The 20,971-nt window shown below is 35.1% G+C and overlaps 2 protein-coding genes across 3 annotated transcripts; one reads left to right on the top strand and one right to left on the bottom strand.

Moving 5' to 3' along the window:
- The first annotated feature begins 1,560 nt into the window (after nucleotides 1–1,560).
- Nucleotides 1,561–2,295, top strand: LOC110115290. The gene has a single exon (XM_020848481.1). It carries the CDS (start codon nucleotides 1,561–1,563, stop codon nucleotides 2,293–2,295), a length of 735 nt encoding a protein of 244 aa, XP_020704140.1.
- Nucleotides 2,296–17,593: 15,298 nt separating this feature from the next.
- LOC110115286 (chlorophyllase-2, chloroplastic-like) lies at nucleotides 17,594–19,658 on the bottom strand. 2 transcript variants are annotated; one of them, XM_028693322.1, is made up of 3 exons: nucleotides 19,297–19,658; nucleotides 18,085–18,786; nucleotides 17,594–17,974 (listed from the first exon to the last, which is right to left on the bottom strand). In XM_028693322.1, the coding sequence occupies exons 1-2, from the start codon at nucleotides 19,546–19,548 to the stop codon at nucleotides 18,106–18,108; spliced, it is 933 nt and encodes a 310-aa protein (XP_028549155.1). In that variant the 5' UTR covers nucleotides 19,549–19,658; the 3' UTR covers nucleotides 17,594–17,974; nucleotides 18,085–18,105. The 2 variants fall into 2 exon arrangements, with proteins under 2 accessions (XP_028549155.1, XP_020704136.1); XM_020848477.2 differs by having other exon boundaries at nucleotides 17,594–18,786; nucleotides 19,297–19,657.
- Nucleotides 19,659–20,971: the final 1,313 nt, after the last annotated feature.

Raw genomic sequence — 20,971 nt, 5'->3', positions numbered from 1 at the left:
GATACTATTGATTCACTGTACTGACGTTATGCAAGTGATATACTGAGTAAGTGACATGTGATTCACTGCACACGTGACATAGATTATTGGATTGCATGTGATGCACTGAGCACGTGATATGGGGTAACTGAATTGCAAATGTACATTTTGATACGATTTTACGGCATTGATTGATTCTAACTGTTTTAAATGTTATTATGATTTATTGCCTGATTTGACTGATTTCTATAGAGATTGACGTACGCACGAATTTATTGAGCTTTATGGACCTTTGAACTGTTTATTGATTCTTCTACTGTGGATTTAGGAGTTTACTGTTTCTTATTGTTACTGTACTGATTAATGTTCATGCATTAATTTTCGTTATCTGTATTGATACTATTTATGTACTGATTTTTGTATCTGCATTGAATTAATGATCATGTGGAACTGACTGCTATGATTTGACTGATTGACATGCATATTGCTGCCGTATTGTGCTTTGATTTCAGTTATAGGTATTAGGTGACCTGCTGGGTTTTTTGAAGCTCATTATATGTGGTTAATATTTTCAGGCCAGGGCAAGGGAGCAGGAGATTGAGGTTGATCAGTAATCCTCAGGTTTTATTTTTTTTTATTATAGTGATTCTTTTGTACTCAGGACAGGATAGATTTCATTTCATGTGATCCTTGTGCAGATCCTGAGTATTGTATATGATCTTTGGAGATATGAATAGAATTGTATATTGATGTTTTAAATTATAGAATTCTGTTGGACTGTTTGTTACTGATTGAAGACTATTGATAACTCTGGTAAGATTTCTAAATGGATAGATTGAATAATTCTTTCCAAGTTAGATCTTGGAGCGTGACACTACAAGTGCTATAGATATAGGTATTGGCACCTTCTTCAATGATGCAAAAAGTTTCAAGAATGCTCTCTGATCAGTTGCCATAAAGGAGAACTTTGGGGTTCAGATAAAAGCCAGCGATAAGAAACGTGTGATTGCGACTTGTTCCTATCAAGGTTGTGAATGGAGAATTCGAGCCTCTTTATGTGAAGACACTCAATCTTTCGAAGTTAGGAGACTAGATGGAGTACACACATGTCCTGAAATAAATCGAGCTGGGAATAGGCAGGCAACATCTGCTTGGGTTGCCAACGAGATACAGGAGATGGTAAAGAGGAACCCAGATATCCCACCAAAAGATATAAATAGTAGTCTAGAAAAAGAGTTTGGCTTATCCTTACCTTATATGAAGCTTTGGAGGGCAAGAGAGGAAGCCCATGATGCTTTATTTGGTTCAGTTGATGACAACTACTAATGGGTTCCAACATTGGCAGCAGAACTCCTTCATAGAAATCCAGGATCACATATAACATATGCATTTAATAGTGGAGATCATTCATTCCAAAGGTTTTATGTTAGTTTTAAGGTATGTGCTGACGGTTTTCTAGCTGGGTGTAGACCACTTATCAGTTTGGATGCATGCCATCTTAAGTCTAAGTACCTAGGTGTGTTGTTATCGGCTAACGCCCTAGACGGGAATAATGGCTTATTCACTTTAGCATTTGCTGTGATGGAGACTGAGTCCAAAGGAACATGGTCATGGTTTCTCCAAAATTTGGGAGAAACAATTGGTCTTTCTTTATATCCTCTGTGTTTTATTTCAGATATGGAGAAGGGTTTGGGAGAGGCTGTAAAAGATGTATATCCTGAAGCTGAACATAGAATTTGTATTCGTCATTTGTGGAAGAACATTAAAAAAAAATTTCACTGTAAAGATGGCCAAAAAGTGCATGGACTTGTCTGGGAGGCCGCTAATGCTTACACAAATACAGAGTTCAATGAGAAGCTAGTAGAACTATGTCATTTGAGCCATGCAGTTTACTCGTATCTTATTTCATTACCATATAAGTGGTCAAGGAGTCAGTTTATGATTGGGATATGTCATTCTGCAAATACCAACAATTTTGCCGAGTCATTTAACTCATGGGTTAATGATGCTAGAACTAAACCTGCCGTGGACCTCATCGATTTGATCCGGGGAAAGCTTATGGTACAAAGAGCTCATCGAAGGATGAGTAGCTTGAGTTGGCAACATGAGTTAGTCCCAAATGTGGAGGAATATATTAGAAACATCACAATGCGGAAAGATCATTTTGTTGTTCGGCAATCTAGCCTTTTCACGGTTGAGGTGGAGGGACTTCATTCAAGACATATTGTCGATATTGAACAAAGAATCTGCAGTTGCAGAGTGTGGCAGTTAATTGGTTTACCTTGCATTCACGCTGTGGCTTATGGGGCATCATAGGAGTACTTGCAAAAATCCATTGCAAAATAATAATAACAAGGACAATTTGCGTACAGATGTTGGACGAAGAAGTCGGACAAAGTTGCCAAGCAGACGGAATGGAGAGGATCATCAACTTGAAGATTTCGAGTTCTCATATGTGACTGGATTTTAGGATTAATAGCATTGACTGTTATGACTTTTTGAGCTAGTAGGAAGCAGCTGTATTTTTTTTGAGCTAGTAGAAAGCAGCTGTAACTTTGTTTGAAGATGTCACTGTTATAATTTTTTTGGGCTAGCAGTATCAACAACTTGAAAGTATTGACTGTTATGACTTTGCCATTTTCTTGATTCAAAGAAATTTGAAATCTGCACGTTCAATTTTGAAATCTGCACGTTCAATTTTTTTGAGCTACTTTGCCATTCTGTAATCTGACGTGAACTCAAATTTGAGCTACTTTGCCATTCAGAAATCTGTCTATACACTTGCTGCAGGTTTTTTCGAGCTGGAATTATTAATTCATACTCAAATTTGCACGTTATTTCTTCCAGATATTCATAACGAAGAGCTGGAATTATTAATTCATATACAGTTCCTGCAGGTTTTTTGAACTCAAATTTGAGCTACTTTAAGCATGAAGTTAACAATTCCTTGCTGCAGGTTTTTTTGAGCTGAACAAAGATCTACTTGAGATTATCTTCCTTTTTTCTAGTTCAATTAAACTTTGGTTAAAATTATTTCTTACAGCTTCCAGTACAATGACAAACAGGAGAGAATAATGCCTAAATTTATTCAATAATTCAACATAACAACTTACAATACACTTGGACCAACACATCAATAAAAGGTTGCAAAACTAAACATAAAAAAAACAACCTTTTATGCAGTCGGCACAACACGTTACAAACACAAACGGATGGTTACATCAACAACAACAATTACAACGAAGACTTTCATCAAGAACATCATCCATTCAAGCATATTAATAACCTTCACCTCAAACACTTTGCGCTCATCGTCTAGACCAAAAGATGCATCTTCAACTTCATCTATCCATCTGAAGTATCTGCATTCGTCATCAGTTCGGTTATTCACGCACCTATAAATTTTTCTTCCATTATTAGGTCCACGGTGGCAAGTGTACAATACACAATTCAGGTGACAGTGACAATAAACTTCAGATCGTTGGCGTCTATCTCTCGTAGCGGACGAATTCGTAGAACTCATTTGACGTTTTGGAATAAACCAACCTTTTCTGTAACAAAACAGATAAAATTTTTAGGGTAGATAAAACTCATGACATTCTATAACCAAAAAAAAAAAGATTGTGGAAAATACCATTTATGTGGCAAAACAGATAAAACTCATGACATTCAGAAATGTCGTAGATAAAACAGATAAAACATTCTGTAAAAAAAAATTGCGGTAAAACATATAGAAGTTTAAAGCCCAAAACAGATAAAACATTCTGTAAAACAGATATAAGTTTAAAGTCGCTATTACGGTAGAAAAAGGAAAGCAAAATCGAAGATCTACCCAAAGGAGTAAAACCTGATTTTTATCAAAAGAAGTAGAGATACGAAATTACAGAAAAATTGAACCTAACCTAATGGGGACGTATTGGAGTGAAGCAGTCCTAATTACACATCAAGATAATCTAAGTTTCAAGATGAACTGAATAAATAAGAGAAAACATCAGAACAACGAATGTAATCTCCAAACATTCACGATCAGCCGCATCCACAGATATTCAGAACCGTCACGCCCCCCATTGCTCCGACAAACCGGATAACCCATCTCTGCTCCCCGAACTCACCGATTTGCAGCTCAAGAAGGATTTGACGATCGGACTTGATCGGATCCAGACGAATCCGTAAGAAGAGCGGCGAGGATATCTTCCTCTGCTGCCCGAGAGAAAGCTTCGGCGGGTGAAGAATTTTTAGGGCTATTTTTTTGACGGAGTGAGCGATTTTTTTGACGGAGTGGCAGATATGAGGTGAAGTTTGTGTTTGAGTTGTTGTTGTGTAATATTTAAGTTTTAGGTGTTAGATTTATAAAATATAAGGTATAAAGTGGTATGTATGTAAAAACTCCTTAATTTTTACATAGGCTCCTTTTATTGAGGAGATTATTGATTGATTAATTTGCATAATATAAAGCTCATTTTAATATAAATTTATTTTACAAAATAAAGGATTATTGATATTGATGTGATTTAAATGAATAAAATAAAATTATTCTAAATTTAAATTTATAGGCAAAGTACAGCTTTATTTTCAATGTTTTCTATGGGAGCGGAATAGTTGAGGCAGTGTGATGACCATCCGGTCTACATGATTGCTGACAGCCGTCCCATCAATATCAGACGGTCGTGATCTTTTCATCCTCATTTTCTCTTTGATTTCCAATGCTTCCCAGAATAAGATGTATTTATTTAATGGTTGGTTAGCTACAAAGCAGTTAATGAATGGATAAGTTAGGGATGTAAGTGAGGCGAAAGTACGAGTTTGAGTTTAAGCATATACTCGAGCTCGTATATTAAACGAGATTGAACTCGAGCTCAACCTGGCTTGCCTCGAAAGTCCATTGAGCTGCTTGACTAACTTAAAATTTATTTAAAAGTTAATTTAAATTAACATTGTAGAATACATTTTAATATTTTAAATTAATTTTATGTTAAAAATAAAAAAAAAAATTTAAGAAAAATTTGAAAATTTTAATTTAAAACTAAGAAATCTTGCTCAACTAACAAGTCGAGTTCGAGCTTAAGATCATAAATATTTTAATAAGTCGTGTCGAGCTCAGAAAAAACTAAACAAATTTAGCTAGATTAGACAGATACTCGACTCGATTTATTTATACATGTAAGATAGGTTATTCGTATTTGGGAATTGGTTAATGTTTGTATTTAACTCACTAATATTTTATACCGTTTAATTTTTATATTTACTATAAATCAAACTCATCATGAAAATCAATTCACGTGAATAAGCGTTTCTCTTCATTGTTGTGCTCAAGATTATGCTTTTTCATTATGAGATGTTACCCTAGGCTGTCGATGTCAAATAAAGATGTAAATACAAAAAATGTGGCATTATATACTAATATGATAGCAAAAATGGGATTGATAATCTGAAACGTATATGCAAGTTTGCAAGAAGAGAAACGCTCATGACATAGGGCGGTTAATTTTACAGTCAACTTCTAACTCACCTACTTCCTTAGCATATAACAAGTTTGACCACTAGAGTTTCGTGATCTACCACGATTTTCATCATTATGCATGATCTATCTTTTCAGTGTGTAGAATGGATCGACGAACGTGTAGTACTACATTATCTCCACCCCGACTTTTTTAGTGCGTAGAAATACAGCTAGAAGTCACTGTAAGAAGTTGTTCATTAGGGAGAAAAGAAATATCCAGTCATAATTATCTAGATGTACTAGTAGAGTTAGTTTGACTTCCAACCTATAGACTTCTATGAATACATATGTTTTTATTTGTTTGACAACTCAATTTTATTAATAAATTGGTGACTCTAAAAGAAGATAATTAATTTTTGTTTTATGCCTCTTCCACATGACTGAATTGTATTATTTGAAAGCTTTAGTCTTTTTTAAATGCATGGAAGGTTGAGCAAACTTTCTTTATCACTTTGGACAATACTTATGCTAATACTGTGTGGGTTGACTTCTTAATAAATCATTTGAACTTGAGGGGGTGGAGGTTGTTATGCAATGGTGAGTTTCTCCATATATGACGTTTTACGAACATCGTTAACCTCATTGTGCAGGAAGACATGAAGGAGATTGATATTTCTATAGTATAGATTAGGGAGAGCATTAAGTATGTAAAAGGATCACATGTAAGAAAACAAAAATTTTATGAATGTGCAAAACAAAGTTGTTTGGATACAAAGAGAGGATTGAGGGAAGAAGTTCCCACTCAATGGAACTCAACATTTATCATGCTTGATGCAACTATTTATTATCAACGTGCTTTCTTTCATTTAAAACTTGTTGATAGTAATTACAAAGTTTGTCCTAGTAGTATTGAATGGGACAAATTAGAAAATATTTGTAAATTTTTAGCCCCTTTCTACGAGATAACTTGTGTTTTCTTAGGCACAAGCTATCCAATTGCAAATCTTTATTTCCCTTGTGTTTCTACGGCATACACATAACAAAAATTTAAAAAGTCTAGCGGGCTTGAATACATTAGCATAATGGCAACTAGCATGCTTACTAAATTTGATAAGTAATGGGTTGATTTTTTACATCTTTTGAATATTGTTGTCATTCTTGATCCTAGATACCAATTAAGTTTCATAGAGTGGTGCTATAAACAGTTATATGGTGGTAATTACATTGTTGAGACAATGAAGGTTAGGGAAAAATTATTTGAATTATTTGCTAACTACACAAGTCATGAAGAATATTATGCAGAGGGAATGTTTTTATTGCACATGCAAAGTTCTCATAATCAAGTTTCATGTAGCAATTCTAACACGTTAATTAAATTGCAGTTCTACATGTAGCTTGTCCGCCAGAAATACTGACGGATCTTACGTCGGAGTAGGATGACAAAAAAGGCGTCGAATGCCTTCTATTTTTTCATTGGAAGATCCGCTGGAAATATTTCCGGAGAAAAACATTTGTCGGTGTTGACTTTCTGACGCGTGAATTACCGTCGAAAATGTGACGGAAATGTCGTATTTCCAGCCAATTTTGGTTGTTGCCGGCGGATTCCATCTGCTGGTAATAACGCATTTTCCTGTAGTGAGAGTTATGATGCATTTATTCAATTAACTGTTACATCAAAAGACATATGAAAAAATTAATAAGTAAGATTATATATATAAAAAAATCCAAATTAGAAAAATGAAGTAAATTTTTTTTTTTCTATTGCATGCACAAATTTTAAAGAAAAATGTCCATACAATATTTTTTGCGATCATCCTTGTAAAGTTTATACAAGGATTTCCACACAAGGCTTTTGTTTGTGATTTCACTTAATTTGGAAGACCCATTGAGATTGTTATAAGCTTGCTCTTGCGCCTATCGTGTGAGCCCATCTTGTTTTATTTAATGTAAATAATATATGTTTTTGCCGGCCATTTAAATTTTTGAAGGAAAATAACACTACGTTTTATATTTCTCCATCACAAGTTAAATCAATATAACTAATGAAATTTATTTTAAATAAAAAAGTTTAGTCTATAGAAATTCAAATGAGCATCAAAGGCATCTTGATATAAGTTTAACTGAGCCCAACTCAAACACCTAAATGTAGTTAGAAATTTCATGACACTATCTTAGAGACGAAGAATCTTTGTATATATATTATATAGTTAAAACAGGTATCTCGATGAGAGAAATCTAACAAGGCTAAGATTACTTAATTTCGATGTCATTAAGGCTCTTAAATGTCTAAGATTAGTTTATGATCAAGAAAAATAATATTGTCAATTTGGTGGATAGTTTGGGAAATTTTGATAATTTTATCAAAATATTAATCCAAAAAGCAATAAATAGATCCTCAATACTTTGATAAAATAGAAAGAAAAAAAGGAGCTTAGAGTTAAAGCCATACCTAGGGTTAAAGAGAGCTCTACCTAATGAACAATGTTGATGATCATTGTTAGTACCCATAATCGTCTAACTACCATCATCCAATCACAGTTGTATGACCAAAGCCATCTGACAACAATGGCCCCACTCCATTTCCTAACCATCCTTGATAGATTATGATCTTATGATTATCATTATCTAATTATTGTCACTAACAATATGGATGCATACCATCACCAATAATGTTAATGTACATCACTGATATCAATGTTGATACATATTATCACCAACAAAGTTGATGTATATTATTAACATCAATGATGATGCATATCAATTTGGTCACATGTTGTGGCCAACAATATTGATGTATGTTGTAGATTCCGATGTTGTCACTCACTAATTTTGTTATATGTTATTACTATTAGTATCGTCGCACACCATCGCCAATAATTTAAGGCACTTCATTGATACCAATCTCTATGTGTATCATTGCCAAAAAGGTAACACATGTCATCACTAGTAAAATTGTTGCACGCCATTGATATTAATATTAATGCCCTTTGATTTTATAGATCTTAAAGGTCAATATATGTCAAGGTCAATAAAGTTAATGCATGTCCTTAACACGAATGTATGTGCCTACCATCTGTATCACCTGCCACTGCTAATAATATTGACATGCATCATCGCCAATATGACCAGTGCACGCCTTGGACATCAATGTTAATGCATGTTTACTTCATTACATGCCATCACTACTAATGGTACGTAACACCTATCATTGACATTTATCCCAAAACCTATTAATGCTGACGTTCTAGGTATGTAGCACCAAGGCTTTACTAGACTTGTTGGTCACTGATGTCACCTCCTCTATAATGAATAATTGAACAAACTTTCAACAATCTCTTGAAGAAAATTTTAATGTCTCAAAGCTCCTCTAGCATTCTTCATAAAAGATGTTATCCATATATACATTGCATCAATATATTCCCCAATGATGAAAAAAGCGCATCATTTATAACCTGCATTATGCACTAGTAGAATTATTTCAATTGCGTTAAATCCTATTATGTATCCTCTTTGTAGATTTTCACATACACATCTTGTCTTTTATGAGCTAATTTCAACTAATTTTATGTGTCTGTGTGTAAGAGGTTTTCGTGCAATAATTTGTCGATAAACTATCTATGCTGCCACAAATATTCCAACAAATATTCCAATATTACTCACATATGAGAGTTCATTCTTTAATCAAGAATTATGCATTAATAACCACTCAATCACATGAAATTATCATTAGAGTCACACGTTCCTAAAACTTGTTCAATTATTTATAAATGACATTAAAAATCATTAGAAGCCACAATAATGCACGACTAATAGATCCTAGTCGAATTTTTAGATTCGAAAGAGGGATTCAAGTTGAACTTTCTACATCAAATATCAAACTTTAGTTTATTATAGAAGCCAAAATTTATAGGTCATGACCAATCACTTGTATAGCCATGAATTATTTTTTGTCAACATAAATAGATAATATATGCTAATGGGGTACATCAACATATTCTTCTATATGTTCTAACAATGATATAGAACTTCAAATGAAGGTTTAGTTTTTTTTACCATATAATGTATGTATGTCAAAGTGATTGTGCATAGGTGACTCGGTAGTTGCAGAATGAAATTTGAGACTAGCAAAGCCCGTTGTCATACCAATCGTTATTATATTGGCTGCTACCCGCCCGCTACGTTGCCCTATTGCCCTAGCAGTGACCACCTTACCCCCATGACGCAATTGCCCACGGCGTGACGCCTGTTGGATTCAAATTGAATCCTGAAAATAATTTTAAAGACCCACCTAGTTTGCTAGAAAGGAAAATGCATTATAATAGTTCCTCTTTTATATTTAAACTATAATTATACTAAAATTAAAAGTAAAAATTAATTAAAATAAGTTATTAAAATAATAACTAATTAAAATAAATTATTAAATTAATAATTAAGCAAAATAAACTATTAAATTATTAATTAATTAAAATAGAATATTAAAATTAATTACTTAATAAATAAATAATATTAAAATTTTAATCATTTTAGTTAAATATTTAAATAATTAATTTTAGTTAGTTAATATTATTAGTTTATTTCTAATAGTTTTAATTCTTATTTTGAAATTACGAATATATGTTTTTTTTTCAAAAATTATTAAAATCCGCTGAAAATAAATCCGCCGGAAAAGTCACTGGAAAATATACCAAAAAATTAGTCGGAAATTTTTCATCGTAAAAATCCGCCGAAAAATAGTCCGCTGGAACAATCCACCGAAAAATAATCCGCTGGAAAAATCCACAGATAATGAACGATTTTACTATTTTGTTTTTTTCTTTCTCTACTATCAATTATAATACATAAGCTGGTGTTAACACAATCCAAATTGTATAAGCATTCTCGTAGTGGTGGTGCCGACTCAATGCACTTAAGTCAGGCTATCAACCCTAATATATTTATAGATAGAATTACAAATAGGTCATTTTTCGAGCTAAAAAGAGTCTATTGATGGTGCAATAAGTATTATAAGCTCTGCATTATCCCTTAGATCCCACAAATCTTTCATGTCACTATTCAAATAAGCTCACATAAATGCGATCATGGCTCCACCCAAACAGTTCCTCGCAGGCTTTGTTGTCTTCCCATTGGCACCCAATTATGCAATAAGTTGCTTCTGTTGAGATTTCTTGGAGGAAGGAAATCTTTGGCTTCATTTGGGACGGCTTTTTTACTGCTTATTGGAGGAGCTTTTTAGTATAAAAATTAAATTTTTTGTACTAGAAATCTGCTTCAAGAAGCAGTAAAAAAATCGTCCCAAACGAAACCTTTATCTAAGAAATCGAAGAGCTTGTAGATCATGCAAGATTTCCTTCCTCTAAGAAATCCGAACAGCTTCACCTCTAGTTCTTTTGGTCTTATTATGCAATACATTCATTTGACCATAAACCCCATCCACAATATGAAAAGCAATAAAAGCATGTAGCAGGATTACATTCAACAAAGAACTCTTGGTGGTTCAATCCCTACGGAGTAGGGGTGTCAATATTTGACACGGCCCGAAAATTTGATCTAAAAATTTTGGGTTAGGGTCAATCCTAACCTGAAATGGATCAGGTTTTTCTTCAACAATTCGACCCTTTTCAAAAATCGGGTCGGGTTCGGGTTGACCTTTTTATTCGGAATTGCCCCGAAGCTTACCCTTTTTTTACCAGACAACCCGAGATTGACATGTTTTTCCCCCAAAAGCCAAATATTGACCTAATTTTGGACCCGAAAACTAGCAGTTTTTTGCTGTCACCGAGTCATTTGGGTCGTGTCAGGTTGACTCGGACCCAAAGCAGGTCGGGTTCGGGTCCGAAAAACCGACCAGTTTGCAAAAAAAGGGTTGGGTTCGGGTTGACCCGAATAGTGCCGGGTCAATTTCGGATTTGACCCAACCCCGATCCGTGACCCGAAATTGACACCCCTACTTCGGAGCACGAGGGATAATTAACTATATCCTTCCAATGATTGCCAGGCCCGAACCAATCAGCAAAGTCATCATTTTTAAGCCCTTAATCAAATCAAATATAATAGATATTTTGTATTTTTTGTGGTTCAATTCAATAGAATTTTTTTTTTCATTCACATTTTAACTCAAATCATATTTTCACAATCTTTATAGGTGAAATGAAATATTTGGCTTTTTATTAATCATTAAAATGATCGGTGTCTTTTTTTGTGTTTTTTATCTCAACGAACGATATTTTTTATGATAATAATAATTGGGTTTGAAGAAAAAAAGATAAATTGGTTTTTGCTAATTTAAATTATTTTCAAAAATTAAATTGGCAAATATTTCTAATCCTTAATTATGATTCAATCTTGCACAAATTATTTTCATGCAAGCATTATCGAGACCTACATTTATTATTAGTATTATTATTATTATTATTTTGTAATAGGATCATATTTTTCATATATTTTATACACCAAATGAAATATTGGTCTATTTTAGTCTTTGATATATTCTCAAAAAATTATCTTGATCGGGCACGAATCTTGAGGCAAAATCGAGCCGAAAAACTTCAAGAATTAAATCCGGGATCATCTGAACTCCAATTTCAGTAAACTTATAGTCAAACTGAGCGTCTCGGAAATACGAACCCAACGACACCAAATTCAACTCAATTCGAGCCCAAATGAGTCCAAATCAAGGACCCGAAGTGGTGTTGGAATGTTCGTACAACAATTTGAGTTGCCAAACGGTCTTCGAACTTAACGAGCTTATAGTCCAATCGAGCGGCTCAACGAGACGAATCCAACGAGCCCAAGATCTCCGAATTCCAACATCATTAAGGCCTTCAAATGTCTGATGAACGATGCACGATCAAAGGATTCAATATCAACCGTCCATTCGACCACTCCCTATTTGCCCATGATCTCACATCTATTTACAAGCTATGCCACTCCAAGAAATCTATAAATAGACCCCTCATTTCTCATGAGAGGGGACCCAAGCAAGAAGCTAGAAGCTAGAAGCTAAAAGCAAGAAGAAGAGAAGAAGAGAAGAAGAGAAGGGAAGGATAGGAGGGAATAACTCCTCTTCGACAATCGTCGGAGTTCTGCCCGACACCAGTGTGATGCCGAAATTAGGCCGGACGCCCGAGTGACGCCTGGATTTTTCCCAAATAACGCCGGAATTCTGCCCGACGCAGAATTCTACCAGACTTTCAAACGACACTGAAATTCTGCTCAACTTCAGAACGACGCCGGAACTCTGTCTGGCGTTGTAATTGATTTTCAATCCTGAAAAGATTGATTGTAATCTGATCGTCCTAAATTTTAAGGACGTTATTATTTAAAAACTAAATTATGTGAAAGTTGTCAATTTCTCATAATTTAATTCGATAAAAAATTATTTTCAAACAAAAACTATGAGCAACCACATATTTTTGCATTTGGCTTTCGAGCACATATGTCGTATTTATGAATGTTGCGTACTAGAATATCCATGGCGTAGAGAAATATATAGTTTAACATATTAGTTTTGTACGAATATATATCCAGCACACAATCAAATAAAAATAGAGGGTGCAGCATTTATAAGAGACACCAAGATTTTTATGTAGAAGATCCTGAATATGAGAAAAAACTATGGGGCTGGCCCAATTTAAATGAATCCATTAGTATTTATAGTTGATTACAAATGAGGCCCTTCCTTGGGTGGAAGGCTTTGTCTTGATGTAACAAATATACATTATATAGAGTGCATTACATAGTGGGAGTATGTAGAATCATTATTGACATGTTCGTTTGGTCGGAAGGACCATGCATAATTAGTGGGTGACGGAGGTTGGAAATACCATTGTCAGGCGATGGAGGTCGAAAAGATCGTAGTCGGCAGGCGACGAAGGTTGGAACGACCGTTATCTAGTGACGAAGGTTAGAAGAACCGTAGTTGACGGGCGACAGAGATCAGAAGGACCGTAGTATGCAGGCATAAAGGTCGAAAGGACTGTAGTCGGCAGGCGATGGAGGTCGGAAGGACCGTAGTCAGCAGGCAATGGAGGTCAAAATGACCGTAGTGGGCGGGTGGCGGACATTAGAAAGATTATTGTCTGGTGATGGAGGTCAGAAGGATCGTAGTTGACGGGCAACAGAGGTCAATAGGATAGTTGTCTGGTGATTGAGGTCAAAAGGACGGTAGTCATTGGGCGATGGAGGTCAGAAAGACCGTTATCTGGTGACGAAAGTCGGAATGACCGTATTCGACGGGCGACGGAAGTTAGAAGGACTGTTGTCTTGTGATAAAGGTTAGAAGGGTCGTAGTCAGCGGGTGACGGAGGTCGGAAAGATCGTAGTCGGCGAGCGACGAATGTCAAAAAAATTGTTTTCTAGCTATAAAGGTTGGAAGGATCGTTGACGTGCGGAAGTCCAACATCAAGTAGAAATCGAGCAACGCACGAAAGTTTGACATTGGGTATAAGTCCGAGGACGAGCAGACGTCCGGCGTCAAGCACAAGACTGGTAATGGGCGGAAATCTGGCGTCGAGTAAAAATCTGACGCAAGTCCAACGTCGGGCAGAAGTCCGGCAACAGGCAGAAGTTTGACATCAGGTAGAAATCTAGCGTTATGCAAAATTTCGATGTCTAGCAGAAGTCCGACAAAAATTCGGTGACTCGCAAAAGTCCGGCAATGGGCGAAAGTCTGGCTTTGGGTAGAAGTCCAGTGATGGACAGATGTCCGATGGCGGGCGGAAGTTCGACTTCGGATGTCTGATCAAAGTCTGGCAATGGGTGGAAGACCGGCCTCAAGTAGAAATCCAACGACGGGAGGAAGTCTAGAGTCTGGTAGAAATCCGGTGACCGGTGGAAGTCCCACGTCGGTCGGAGTCCATGAGGCGGTGAGATGGAGCTTGTGGCATGATTTTTCTTCCTCTCCTCCCTTCTTTCCCTCCTTCCTTCTTGTCCCCTTCCATGAGGAATGAAGGATCTACCTATAGTTTTCTAAGAGTGACATGATCAGTAGATAAAAGGGAGATCAAGGGCAAGTTGGGAGTGGTTTGAATGGACGGCCGATATTGAATCCCATGATTATGGACCATTTATCAGGCATTTGAATATCTTAATAATATCAAAATTTGATGATATTGGGCTCATTGGATTTGTCTCGTCAATCCTATCGATTCGACTATAAGCATGTCATGTTTGAAAACTGTTTGTTAATCCAAATTATGGTGTTAACCTTCTAAATCTGCTTTGGGTCATTGATTTGGACCTATCTAAGCTTGGATTGAGTCGAATTTGGTGCCATTGGGTTCATATTTTTGAGACGTTCAGTTTGACCTTAAGTTTACTGAAATCAGAGTTCATATGATCTAGAATTTAATTTTTGAAGTTTTCAACATGATTTTGCATCGAGATTCGTGCCCGATCAAGATAATTTTTGATGATATATCAATGATGATCTATATAAGTGGAATGAAATTTTGATCTTAATTTTTGCAAATGGTTTTCCATTAAAAAATAAATATAAAATTAAAGTTAAGTGTTGCTGATATGAGCATGCTCAAGTGGATGGGTGATAGAGCTGCAAAAGAACCGAGTCGAGTATATGTGTGAGTGTTTATGTTTGTGTTCATTATTATCAGCTTGTTCAAGTTTCGTTTGTGTTTGATTCGAGCTTTATTGTTTGTGTTCGTTTAAATTAATGAATGTTTATGTTTGGTTCATGTTCAGTTCGTTTAGTGCTTATCGAGCTTTAAACAAACAAGCCTTAATGAACTATGAACGAGCTCTACTTATAGATGTTTATTAACTTAACAAATGAGCTTTATCGAACCTCCTAACAAATAATTACATTGAGCATGTTCGTAAACATATTTAGTGATTTTTTTTTAAATACCAAATATATCATTTAAACGAGAATCGAGCAAACATGAACAAATGTGAAATGTCTCTTTTACATTAATCGAACACGAATCGAGCCTAATTTCAAGCTTGTTCACGAGCTTTAAATGATGTTGTTCACGAACATAAATTAATGAGTTGAACAAATTAGTGTTCAAGCTTGTTTATTTAAAAATCAAATAATTAAAATATTGTTCAAATTTATTTGTTTAGCTAACTAAACGACACAAACAAACTTTAATCGAATCAAACAACGAGTAGCTAGTCGAACGTCTGGTTCGTTAGCAGCCCTAATGAGTGACTTCACTCTTAGAGACAGAATGTGAAACAAGTACATATATGAAAAGTTTGGCCGGGTAGCTCCAATGGCAAATAAGATTTGAGAGAGTCGCCTTACATGGTTTGAGCACATAAAATGCTGGCCTTTCAATGACCTGGTTAGGAGAATAGATGCATTATATTTGACGTAAGTTAAAAAAGATAGAAGTAAATCTAAAAGTCTCTATAGAAAATTTTAAAAATAAAATTTTTATATTAGATTTAAATGAGAATTTGACACAATAGAGAAAAAAGGATTCACCTAGCCGATCTCACATATTATGATAAATGTTTGATGTTGTTGTTATTGTCGTTGAAATATTGATCTTTATTAATATATTGAATTAGATCTTAGATTTATTAATTAGTTAATTACTTTGCTTAAATCAGCTTTTCTTTCCTCTCTTGCCTCTTATATTGTGCGACTGAAGCTAGGCTTTGGGTTTTCGTGCAAGGGATTGAAGAGGGCGACAGGAGCAACAGTAGTATGGGGAGGAAAGAAGGTCAAGAGGATTTTAGTGTGCAAAGGCAAATTTGTTGATGGCATTCGTAACCATTTTTCATTCATAAATCAAGATCATTTAAAGAGTCAATAGTAAATGATCCCACCCGTCAACTCAACCCGAATAATTCATATTCAGACCCATTTATTAAATAAGTCAGATTCGGGTTGATTCACGAACTCGCTTTTGACCAAAAAAGGACTCATTTATTATCCTGTTATTTTTATTTTCTTATCAAATATCCTAAGTTTTATAGTTAATAAGTTATAATTTTTTTCTTAACCAAAATGGGTTGATGTGTCAGGTTTGGGTCATTTGGGTTGTTATCGGGTCAAGTTGGGATTTGTCTTTTAACCTATTTATTAAATGGGTCATATACGAGTTAATTGGATTCAAGTCTGATCTAAACTAGACCCATCACCCTATTTTGACACCCCTATTGTAAGATCATAAATTAGATTTTCATAAGAGTTTTTTCTTAATCATGAAATGATGATTTTTTTTTTGAAGCAGCATCTCAATGAATAATAATTTTTCTAGATAGGTTGATAATTAATTTTGAAAAAAAATAAATAAAATCTAATTAATTTTATTTTTTAAAATATTTATTTAAAATTAAATCAAATCACATTATATATATATATAATTCTTTTGGATAGAACCATATTAATTTGTCATCATATATATAATACAAGTCAAATTAGCTGTTAATATACTTTTTTTATCTTAAAATAATTCTAAATTTGATGACTTAAGTTAAAAAAGACCGTAATTAATTTAAATAATTTTTTCCCTAAAGTAAATCAAATTAATTCTAATAAATATATATTTCTAATTATATATGATTCAATATTATAACAATTATTTTCTAGCGTACACTCTCAATTGCCACAATTATTTTTTTGAATAGGATCATATTAAATTATTGGTCTTCTTTCTTAGGATTTGTTTGTCATTAATAAATCGTTCATAAGAGTTGATTGGCATTAATAAATGGTTCATAAACATTTGTACAAATTTGTAATCTTAGGACTTTTTCATTTCACATAATTGCGAATAATTTTTAGATTTTGTTTGGGATAATTTTATTACACTTTATTTTTCATATCACAATCATAATTTTTATTTAGCCACTATTTTTTTATTATTTTCAAATCATTTTTTTGCTAGAAAGCTTTAAAAAAATTATTTTTTCCATAACAGCTTTACTAAACATTAAGAAAGCTATATAAAAAAAAAAGTCTTATGATCCATTTGGAACAATTGCACCTTTTTATAAAAGGTTGTTATAAAATTGTTATGGATAAAGTAGTTTTTTTTAAAGCTGCAAAAAAATAATAAAAAAAATTAATAAAAAAAAAAGTTTTTTTAAAGCTGCTATAGAAAATAAATTTCTATCACAAAAATTTATTAAAAGCAGTGAAAAAATATTGATCAAATAAAATTGTGGCTGAGATTTGACAAATAAAATAGGAAGAAAAGCTATCCCAAATGAAATATTATTCGCATCAACCATTTATGATAGAAAACGAATTAAAACCCAAGAACAAATATTTAGAGCAAAGGATCATATTAGCTCTAATATTACTAACTCTCACAAAGATAGTCTCAAAGTATTTATTCCTATTGTGGTAATGCCGGTCGAGTCGAGCTATCTACAACACACATGGAAAATAGAAATTATTGTGTGCGGGCACCGAATCATTCAGATGCGAATCAGAATGTGCCAAGTCATCCGTTACACATCAAACGGGTGACGTGACGTATTCTGATTCATCTCCGAATGGTGTACACATATCCGCACAAAATAATTTCACCATGGAAAGATGGTCTTTCATTCGGGCGAATTATTACGTCCGGTCACCAGACGTCCGAAAATTCAATTCAGACGCACTACACACTCAAATACACTAGAATCCGATGTATTTTAGTGACGTGGCGAGTCTGAATTGATGTCCGGACGAATCCAGACACCAGACGTAATAATTTGCCCTTTCATTCGAGCTGAAAGGATGCTATTGATACACCAATAGGTATTGCAAGGTCAGGATCACCCTTCAGAGTTAACAAATCCTCCATATCACCATTCAAATAAGCTCTCATAAAAGCCACCATGACTCCACCGACAAAGTTCCTCATAGGCTCCCTCGTCTTCCCCTTGGCACACAAGCAATAACTAGCTTTCCCTACAATTCCTTTGGTGTCATCATCCAATGTGTCCATGTGACCATACTCCTTAGCCACAAGATGGCAAGCAGGAGCTCTGCATTCATCGTAGAACTCCTGGTGGCTCACTCCCTCTGGAGCACAGGGAGGGAGCAAGCAATTCCTCTTAAACTCGCCGAGGCCGGAGCCGATCACCAAAGCCGCCATTTTTAGCTCGAAAGAGCTCGGAATGTAGGTGAGGATGGGTGGATTGGTCTGATTTCCTTTGCTTGTTCCGTCGACTGGATCGACTGCCAGTAGAGCTGAAAAGGTGAGCGAGGTCTTCGCATAGCCCAGAGCAAGAGCAAATGCAACCTTGCCGCCGCGGCTGTGGCCGGCGATGCCTAGTTTGCAGAGATTGGGTTGAACATTATTGGGAAGGATTTTAACCAGACCTTTTACTAGCCAATCCGTTACTTCTGCGGCATCAGAAATATCTTTAGTTGCATCAGACCCTGTAACGATGTAGAGCTGCAGAAAGTAGTATATGTTGAAGAAACCAGCAGGATTTTATCAGGAAAATTAAAGCTTATTCACTAAATGATTTTCTAAGGGGGTGTTTGGTATCGGATTTGGCTGTAGTTTTAAGTAGGATTTAACTTAAATCCAGCCAAACGTATTCCGCGCGTCTGTAAATCCGGGACGTCATAAATCCAGGTAAATCATAATCCCATTCTTCGGCGGAGATTCGGCCGAAGAAGCGCGCCGAAGGAAGAAAGTTACCTTCACAAATTTATAACAGGTGTATTGATGTTACTTAATATTACTCCTTCAATTTTAAATCTCTAACTATTTTAAATCCTGTAATATGTTGTCAAACTACTTCTCTAAATTTAACAGGATTTAATATTTATCATGCCAAACAATTTTCAAGCTTCATCAGTCTAAGATTTACTAAATCCTACTAAAGTTGAATCCAATCCGATACCAAACACCCCCTAAGGAATAACTAACTTAATGAAAGAGTTAGTAATACTTAACCTGAGGGGCGACCACAATATAGCCATGAGATGAGATGTGTTGGAGGAGCTGAGAGTAGAAGGAATTGCAGAGAAAGGTTCCATGGAGGAAGATGAGAACAGGAAACTCTCCTTCATCGCTAGGTGTTGAGACAAGAAGAGGCTTCGGTGGAGGAGGAGACACAGATGCAGAGTTCTTATTGCTGACGCTGAGGAGATTCACTGTGTACTTCCCAAGCTTGAACACAGAACTTACAGTAGTCGACATGTTCATATATATTTTGAACTGCTCAGGCAGCTCTTTCTTCCAAATATTTCTTTCTCCTTTTCTCCTCCTCGCTGATGGATTTCTTTCAAATCTCCATTGATCCTTTTATAGTTGATCGATCTCCTAATAAGATTGCAAAATAAATACTTTGAAGAAGATGGTCATAAGTAATCTGGTTGGAGAAGTTTATTAAACTCCATGACCACTGGTCACTGACGTCGACGCTTTGAGTTAAAAGGCTGTAAATCGTGCTTACATGCATTGAGGGAATATATCACATGATTATTATTTATTAGTACTATTTTGAATGGAGAAGAAAGATTAGAAACAATCATGAATGAAGGGATAGACTATATGCATGCATTGAGGAAGAGCAAAAAATGAAATTTTCCTCCAGATTTTTTTATTAGTTTGAATAGAAAAATAAAGACTATGAAGAATAAAACTCATTATCTCTCTCTCTCTCTCTCTCTCTCTCTCTCTCTCAAAATAACTGAAAAGTGAAAACTTAGGCTTGAAACTCGCCAAAATGGCTAAAAAATAATCTCTAGAAGCTTAATTGGTGCCTAAAATACTGAAATAACTTTGCTAACATTTGTAGTTAAATTAAACTACTCCAAATATCGAATTTAATAGTACTGAAAGTACTCAAATATTGAATAAATGATCTTTGATTAAAGAATTTAGTATGAACCATCCAATAGAGTGTTGTAGAATTTTAGTTAAATTTATCAAACTTTCACTATAAGAAAATAATAAGTAGATACATGAAGGGGGTCTTGACTTCAATTTGGAGAGATCATATAGATTTGAAGAACTACATAACTTTATCAAACATTCGACGCCAATGATTGCCACCAAAACTAAGGTCATCAAACTATCATCGTTTGACCTTCACTTCTATCAATCAACGTTTCATTTTCTTCGCTCAGCCTAAACCTCCCATCTATTATCATTTTATTGTTGTTGCGGGCTACAATATACGCGGTGATAGAGTTGTAATTTTACGTCTTAGCATTGCATGGATATCCAGCTCACATACAGAGAACATATGATTTTTTACATGGAAAACCTTGCAAAGGGCCGGGGAAAAACCACGGTGCCTAGCCTAGTTGAAAAGATTTCACTAGAATTTGAGTTGAATACAATGGGCTGACTCATCCTTGAGGACCATCAGATTACAAATGTCAACCGTATGGTTGAAGTCTAGTGTTAAATATGGCATCACTTGAAAGTTAAGGCGTTAGTTAGTACGTAGTCCGATAGTGACTTGGAAGAATTCTGGCTTCAGTTGATCGTTTGATGGAGTTTAGGGCCTCAAGTGTTGGTATGGCGGAGTTCAGGGCCTCAGGTAGTGGTCTGGCGAAGGTGAGGGCCTCATGTGGTGGTCCGGCGAAGGCGAGGGCTTCACGTGGTGGTCCGGCGAAGG

The sequence above is a fragment of the Dendrobium catenatum genome, unplaced genomic scaffold, assembly GCF_001605985.2.
Source record: "Dendrobium catenatum unplaced genomic scaffold, ASM160598v2 fragScaff_scaffold_261, whole genome shotgun sequence".
In the NCBI taxonomy this organism is placed as follows: domain Eukaryota; kingdom Viridiplantae; phylum Streptophyta; class Magnoliopsida; order Asparagales; family Orchidaceae; genus Dendrobium; species Dendrobium catenatum.
This window is presented reverse-complemented; position numbering and strand designations above follow the sequence as displayed.